The sequence below is a fragment of the Temnothorax americanus genome, unplaced genomic scaffold (genome assembly GCF_048541705.1).
Source record: "Temnothorax americanus isolate GAGA-0224 unplaced genomic scaffold, ASM4854170v1 Scaffold83, whole genome shotgun sequence".
In the NCBI taxonomy this organism is placed as follows: domain Eukaryota; kingdom Metazoa; phylum Arthropoda; class Insecta; order Hymenoptera; family Formicidae; genus Temnothorax; species Temnothorax americanus.
Window position 1 is genome coordinate 246,358 of NW_027509806.1, and position 8,035 is coordinate 254,392.

At 54.6% G+C, this 8,035-nt stretch overlaps 3 protein-coding genes across 3 annotated transcripts; all 3 read right to left on the minus strand.

Moving 5' to 3' along the window:
- Positions 1–1,394: 1,394 nt before the first annotated feature.
- LOC143907544 (uncharacterized) lies at positions 1,395–2,480 on the minus strand. The gene has a single exon (XM_077424387.1). The coding sequence runs from the start codon at positions 2,478–2,480 to the stop codon at positions 1,395–1,397; it is 1,086 nt and encodes a 361-aa protein (XP_077280513.1).
- On the minus strand, positions 2,477–3,382 carry LOC143907545 (uncharacterized). Its single transcript, XM_077424388.1, has one exon. The coding sequence runs from the start codon at positions 3,380–3,382 to the stop codon at positions 2,477–2,479; it is 906 nt and encodes a 301-aa protein (XP_077280514.1).
- Positions 3,383–3,458: 76 nt separating this feature from the next.
- Positions 3,459–6,603, minus strand: LOC143907546 (uncharacterized). Its single transcript, XM_077424389.1, has 2 exons — positions 5,551–6,603; positions 3,459–5,318 (listed from the first exon to the last, which is right to left on the minus strand). Exons 1-2 carry the CDS (start codon positions 6,601–6,603, stop codon positions 3,459–3,461), a joined length of 2,913 nt encoding a protein of 970 aa, XP_077280515.1.
- Between the last annotated feature and the right edge of the window lie 1,432 nt (positions 6,604–8,035).

The following is an 8,035-nucleotide window of genomic DNA, read 5'->3' on the forward strand; positions in this document are numbered from 1 at the left end:
TCAACGCGCATCCTTTGCTAAACGAATGAATTCCTACACGTTTTGCTGCCAGATTTTTATTGACATGATACAGACGGGTGTACATCTGAGCCTCAATAAAGCGCGAGTTTAATCGTAAATCAATTATGCGAAAGATCTTAGATCTTATATTCGTCAATAAAGTTATAAAATCCGCAAACAATGCGAAAATTTGCGCATAGTCCCTTGTGATCGAATATAAATGTATCGCGTTGCTTCGCTAATGATCGGATAAACACTCTCGAAAACGTAACAAAATATTTGCTCCACGAAATAAGCTCGCACAAATCGCATCTGACAAAACTGAAATTTAACAATTATATGTAAAATCAAAAGCTATAAATTAGTTTTTTTTTTAACAAGAGAAGTTGAGACACGTAGCGATAAAATTGAATAAATTCCTAACACGATAAAGATAAGTTTAATATTAATTTTTTTTTACGGTTTTCGTTTTGTTCGAAAGCGGACCGCGCGCGCGAGCGAGGACACGAACCGCGGATAGGAGGAGACAGTCAAAGAGCAGAGTTAACGGACAATCACAGTTTATTCGTTTATTTACACTATTTACAAGAGCTGAATCGCAATTATAACGAAGGAAGAGATCGCGTCGCGAAAGCGTAAGCAAGCGCCGATGCAGAGTTAAGCGAGCAAAAGAGCGAGCAACTCTAAGTACTAAGCGCGCGCGAAAGAAACGGAGCAAGCAACTCGAATTATTGACAGCGGCAACTCGGAAAGCAGAGAGCGACTGGCCCCGTTGCCAAGGGCGCGTGTCTCTTTAAGCTCTCGGGAGCTTCTCGCAAATTCGAGACCTTTCGATACACGCCTCTCCGAGAGAAGTCCCCGAGAGATGCGCGATCGACAATTATAAACAGAAAACAGAGGAAACAAAGCGAACAACGAATGCCTTGTCTCCACTGTTTACTCATTTGATCATCACGGCGAAAGTCACGGCGATAACGCTCAAGTCTCGGTGCTCGCAATTGCCGTGTTGGAACGCTAATTTGTATTTTCGACTTCGCTATCGTTAGAACCGTTTAAGCAATCTTAAACATACCGCCCGCCTCGTCAGAGGGACTGACGACATAATCGCGGTACGATAATTAGCGTAGCGTACGATAATTAGGTATTTACCGATGACACGCGGATCCGCCGTCGGGATCCCTGCCTCTCGAACGCGCGAGCGAATTTTTACGTCGCGCAGCGGCGTAACGCACAGATACTAGGATCCCCTTCCGGCGGATCTATTGCGCAACCTGAATACTTGACTTAAAGTCCGGCTGTACACGAACGCGTCCGTAAGCAGAGCTACTTTAAGACCGCGAATTTTTAGGCGTACGTATTACCTTGCTCCCGGGAATTTAATTTTTCACAATGCTTTAATTTATATCGGCGTCGGTAGTCGGTAGCATTACAAGTTTTACTATGGGCCGGGTAAACTCAGCCGCCGCGGTGCGAACGGTGACCACGCGAACGCGTCCGTCCTCTCCCGGATGGACTCGGATGACGCGGGCCAGCGGCCATCTCGTTGGCGGGGTGGCTTCGTTCCGAATGATGCAGAGGCTGCCGACCTGGAGGTCAGGCTTCTGGACAAGCCATTTGGGACGTTGACTCAGGGCGTGGAGATACTCTCGAGCCCACCGCTCCCAAAAGTGATCCCGCATCTTCTGCAACAACTGCCAGCGGGATAGTCGATTGTCGGGCGCGTCCAGCAGCGACGGCTCGGGCACCGCCGTCAACGCGGACCCCACCAGGAAGTGCCCCGGCGTCAGCGCAGCCAAGTCGTCCGGGTCATCTGAAAGAGCCTGTAACGGACGTGAATTTAGGCACGCTTCTACCTGGGCGAGGAGAGTGCTCATCTCCTCGTAAGTTAAGGTGGCTTCGCCCAGCACTCTCCGAAGGTGGTGCTTCAGGGACTTGACGGCTGCCTCCCATATGCCCCCGAAGTGGGGCGCGGCTGGAGGGTTGAACCGCCATTTTATCCCGTCACCGGCGAGCTGGCTGGCGATCTGTCGTCCTTCCGGATGGCTCGCCGCGAAGAGAGCGTGCAGCTGCGCGTCGGCCCCGACGAAGTTGGTCCCGCAATCGCTGTGAAGGCTGAAGCACAGCACGCGGCGGGAAGTGAATCGGCGAAGCGCCGCCAAGAAGGCCGCCGCGGTGTAGTCCGAAACGACCTCCAAATGAACTGCTCGCGTGGCGAGGCAGACGAAAACCGCGATGAACGCCTTGTGGGAACGCTGGCCTCGGTCCTTGGTTGTCCTCAACATAATGGGCCCGGCGTAGTCAACGCCCGTGTGTAGAAATGCCCGTGATGGTCTCACTCTCTCGCGTGGCAGCTCGCCCATCAGTTGCTGCGGGGTTGCCGCCCGCCAACGCGCACACGTCACGCAACGAAGAATCAGTCGCTTCACTAGAGCGCGGCCTCGCGGGATCCAATATTGCTGACGGATCCTCCCCAGGGTCATCTGGACCCCCCCCCGTGCAACGTCCTCCTGTAGCAAGCGTCCACGGTCAGCCTTGTGAATTGTGACGCCTCGGGCAGGATCACGGGATGCCGTTCGTCGTAGGCCAGGACGGCGTGCTTGAGCCGTCCGCCAACGCGCAGCAGTCCTTGAGCATCTAGAACAGGATTAAGTCTAACAAGAAAATTAGATCTCGGCAGCGAGCGGCCTAGCCGGACAGCTTCCATGTCTTGGCCGAAGTGAATCGCTTGCGTCCGTCGGATCCAACTCAAGCGGGTCTCCTCCAGCTCCTCGGCGGAAAGGTCGTCCCCGTACCCGGAGGCCGCTGACTCCGCTCCCGCTTGACCGCCCCGCCCCCGGCGAAGCCATCGCCGGCACCATGCCGTCACGCGCAGTAGTCGCCGGAGCGAGGAGAAGCGGAGAAGCTCCTCAGGTTCCTCGACCGCGGCAGTCCCTGGCACCGCCACGTGGACTCGCACGCGCTCGTCGGGCAGGCCCTCCTTTTCGGGTGCGGCAGCAGAAGCAGGCCATGTCGAGGGGTCCTCTTTAAGCCAGGCGGGGCCCTGCCACCAGAGCTGGTGGCCGATCAGCTCGCCCGGGGAAAGCCCCCGCGAAGCGCAGTCTGCCGGGTTGTCTCCTCCTGGCACATAATGCCACAGGGCCTCCGGCATCGTCGTCTGTATCTCCGAGACCCGGTTAGCCACGTAGGTCTTCCAGCGGGTCAGATGCCCACGGATCCATCCCAGCGTCACCATAGAATCCGACCAGAAGTGGAAGGTGGCCCCTTGTAATTCGAGGACGGTCTTGGCGTGAGAGGCGAGTTTGACGAGCAGCGCAGCGGCGTTGAACTCGAGTCGAGCCAAGGTGACCTGCTTGAGAGGGGCGACCTTTGTTTTGGCTGCCATCAAGGTGACTCGCCATGATCCTTCCTCTGTTTCCGCTCGTAGGTAAATTACGGCAGCGTACGCTCTCTCGGAGGCGTCAGCGAAGCCGTGGAGCTCGAGGCCAATCCCCGGCGCGTCCGAAAAAATCCTCTGCGGAACTCGAATCTGCTCCAGTACCGGAAGCTCGGTCTGATACTCCCTCCATCGTCGGGCGTCGTCTTCCGGGGTCGTCCCAGTCGAGACCCTGCAACCAAGTGGTCTGGAAGGCTATCTTGGCACGCACCACGACCGGCGCCAGCCAACCAAGGGGGTCAAAGAGCCGGGCAGTGAGCGACAACACTGACCGTTTAGTGACTGACGTCACCGGGCTCGTCCGTGTCGTGAAGGAGAAACTGTCGATGCCTGGGTGCCACTGTAAGCCCAGGATGCCGTGCGATTCCTGAGGTCGCCAAGCGCGAAGCTCGCGCTGCATGCGATGTTCCGCCGGGACTCCCGTCAAAATCGCCTCATCGTTAGCCGACCACTTGCGCAGCGGAAAGCCGCCCGCCGCACAGAGTTCCGTTAGCTGCTGCCGAAGGGCCATAGCCTCTTCGAGGGTGTCGGCGCCCGAAAGTACTTTGTCCATGTAGCGAGCGCAGAGCAGCGCTAGAGCGGCCAGCGGGAAGCGTTCCTTTTCTTCTTCGGCTAGCTGAAGCAAAGCACGAATAGCCTGGAAAGGAGAACAGGTTAGCCCGTAGGTAACGGTGTTGAGAATATACTCCCGTATCTTCTCGTCTGTGTGGTACCGCCACAAGATCCGCTGAAAATCACGATCTTCCTCGTGAACCAGAATCTGGCGGTACATTTTTTCCACGTCCGTGGCCAGGACGTAACGGTAACGACGCCAGCGCAGCAGCACGTCCGCGAGGGCCGGCAGCAGATTTGGTCCCGCCCGTAGGTACCGGTTTAGTGAGTCGCCCGAAGGAAGCGCCGCCGAGCCGTTGAACACCACGCGCAGCTTTGTCGAGGAGCTTGCCTCCCGCATGACGCCATGGTGTGGGAGATAACACACTCGGCTCTTCGCGATCTCGTCCGGCGCGACGGGGGTCATGTGGCCAAGTTTCTCGTACTGCCGCATGAAGTCGACGTACAGGCTCTTCAATGTCTCGTCGCGGGAAAGCCGCCTTTCCATCCGAGTTAGCACCTGTAGCGCGTAGTTACGCGTTCCCCGGAGATCGGGCAGCGGATTTACGACGGGGAGTCTCACGACGAATCGGCCCTCCGCGGTACGCGAATGAGTTCGTGCAAAGAGGTCCTCGGCCTCCTGCTCCTCACTAGTTAGCGCGGGAGGGCCGACGGGCAGTTCCTCCTGCCGCCAGAACCCCTGCACCAGAGCGGAGAGCTCCGCGTCAACGTGGCACTGATGCGCTACTGCGGCCTCCGGATTCGCCACCGCTCCGGCGGCCCCGGAGATGATCCACCCTAACGCCGTCTTCTGGACAACAGGCTCGTGTGCCCCGCCTTTGAGCAGTCCCGGCTGGAGGATCTCGGCGACGACATCGGCGCCCAGCAGGAGATCCACCGGGTCCGAGCCTAGAAATTCGGGATCGGCGAGCTCCAGCCCGCGGAGATGCGTCCACGCCTCTTTATCCGCACGGATTCCTCCCCCGTAGAGGGAGAGCCGAGGGAGTATTAAGGCCGACACTGCGATTGACGGCGACGGCCCTCCTCCCCGGGGTGAGATTTCGAGGGTCACCAGGCCTCGCGCACGAGCCGTCCGCTTCCCGCCAACCCCGAATACCGCGACCGAGGCGGGTGCGCGGGACAGTTTTAGGCGTTGCACCAACGATTCCGCGACGAGCGATGACTCGGAACCCTGGTCGATTAGAACTCGCGCGGTACGCTCGATGCCGAACCGATCACGCACGCGGACACGGGCGGTGGCGAGGAGCACAGCCACAGCGGTCTCGGAGGGTCCCTGGGCGAGATGCGAAATGAGGAACGTCGGTTCCTTGATACGCGTCGTGCAGGCTCGAATAGTGTCGGCCGTCACACACAGAGCAATTTCGTTTCGAATCACACTCGTTTAACTTGTGTTTTCCGAGGCAATTGAGGCAGAGATTATTTGCCTCGACGTGCTGTTTTCGTTCCGCGGCGGTTTTCCCTTTATACGCGGCGCAAAACATAATAAAATGTCCCTTTTGGCATACGGAACAGCGACCGAGTCGGTTTTCCTTTGCCTTTGCATGCAAGGCTCGCGTTTGCTGCGCGGAATTCCCCCCGGCCTTCGCGGAAGTCGCGTTCTCCGGTTTCGCCGGCTGGAGCGATTCGAGAGTGTGCAGGCGTCGGTCCAGAAACTGCTGCAAGACGGCGAACGACGGCGGATCCGGCGTTTCGCTGACAGCGTTCTCCCACTCGCGACGCGAACGCGGGTCGAGAAGATCTACGACGAGATGGACGAACAGGTCCTCACTACGCGAAATCGGCCGCCCGATGCTGTCGAGAGCGCCGACAGTGCTCACGACTCGGTGATACACTTTGCGTAACTCGGATACTGACTCACCCTTTAGTTTTTGCAGCGACGTAAATTGAGCGAGGTATGAGCGCACCAGGAGTCGCTTGTTTTGGTAGTAGTCCGTCAAGGTCTTCCAAGCGCGCTCGAAGTTCTCGTCTGTCGTGGGCAGGCTGCGCACTAGGAGTTCCGCCTCCCCCTTTAAGCACGACTTCAGGTAATGTAGCTTCTCAACTGGAGTCGTGGCGGCATCCTTCCCGATGATCAAATGAAATAGGTCACGGAAGGCGGGCCACTCTTCGTATTTGCCCGCGAACTCCGGCAGCTGAATGCGCGGCAAGGTCGTACGAGGCGGGTTCGTCCCGGCAGCGGCCGGTGCGGGAGCGCCGTCCGCTTTACTCTTGAGCTTGCGGAGCGTCTCGAGGAACATGCCCTTTTGCTGTACGTAAGCCTCCTCTGCGGTAGACGGCACGTCCTTCTTCTCGTAGTCATGATCCACTAGAATCTCCCAGTAGCCGGCATATATTTTTTCGTGCTGCGCCCTGAATTTCGCCCAGTTGGACTCGAGGGCCTGCAAACGCGCCTCCACCAACCCGATGGTGATATTTGGTGTTCCCACCTTCCTCAGGTTCTCGTACGAGCGAGCAATGCGCCCGTAGAGCTCATGTTGGCTGCGGATAAGTCCTTCCATCTCTCTATTCGTCTCCTTGGAGACAGCTCCTGCTATTTCCCGGGCGTTTTCCTTACTCATCGTCTCCCCTCAATGTTGTTTGACGGAACGTGGAGGTAGGTCACTTAAGCACTCACTCACAGCCCGAGCGCCGGTCACAGCATCCGGCTCGAAGGACCATAAATGTTCGAAAGCGGACCGCGCGCGCGAGCGAGGACACGAACCGCGGATAGGAGGAGACAGTCAAAGAGCAGAGTTAACGAACAATCACAGTTTATTCGTTTATTTACACTATTTACAAGAGCTGAATCGCAATTATAACGAAGGAAGAGATCGCGTCGCGAAAGCGTAAGCAAGCGCCGATGCAGAGTTAAGCGAGCAAAAGAGCGAGCAACTCTAAGTACTAAGCGCGCGCGAAAGAAACGGAGCAAGCAACTCGAATTATTGACAGCGGCAACTCGGAAAGCAGAGAACGACTGGCCTCGTTGCCAAGGGCGCGTGTCTCTTTAAGCTCTCGGGAGCTTCTCGCAAATTCGAGACCTTTCAATACACGCCTCTCCGAGAGAAGTCCCCGAGAGATGCGCGATCGACAATTATAAACAGAAAACAGAAGAAACAAAGCGAACAAAGAAGGCCTTGTCTCCACTGTTTACTCATTTGATCGTCACGGCGAAAGTCACGGCGATAACGCTCAAGTCTCGGTGCTCGCAATTGCCGTGTTGAAACGCTAATTTGTAATTTCGACTTCGCTATCGTTAGAACCGTTTAAGCAATCTTAAACACGTTTCCTTTTTAAGAAATAAAGATGTTAAAAAAAAAAATCAATATAAAGTAATATGTAACAAAAGTTTCTCTTGGTGTAAATTTTTAAAAGGAGGAAAGCAAGTTTGAAAAAATAATATGATGAATTAACATTATCTGAATACATATTAGAAACCATTCAATTTTTTCCCTACGCGTTGTGGAAAATATGACGGCTCCGTATAATCGTTAATTACCGCGAGACATATGCTAACGAACCGTCGTAAGCAAATTCCTCGAAACGTTCGCTACAAGAGAAAACGAAAACAATTTTGGGACAAGAATGGAAGCGTTCGTTTGATCGTCATCGTCGTCATCGTCTTCGTTTCTAAGCCGAAAAGATGTACGTACTCCACTAAGATAAATCATAATTATTCTTGATATCAGTATTTGCGGCATCCTAAAGTCCCGATGGATAAAAACTAGATACTTATTGTAGCATCCGAGTTTTTGACTTAGTCGGGCAACGTGAACACAATCAGTTTTACGTTTGCCCGTCTCTGTGAAAAAAAACGCGACGATCACCTTTTTCCTTTCTTTTCAAGTATTATGTATATACTTGTAAACTATAAATGTATAAAAACGATTACTCGCCGCGATAGAAAGAAAGTAACACAATACAATTTCTTTATGATTCTCGAAATCAAAACTGTTTTTATCTGTTTGGATTTCTAAGCACAAGGAAAGACATCTCTTTTGCTTATGTATTATT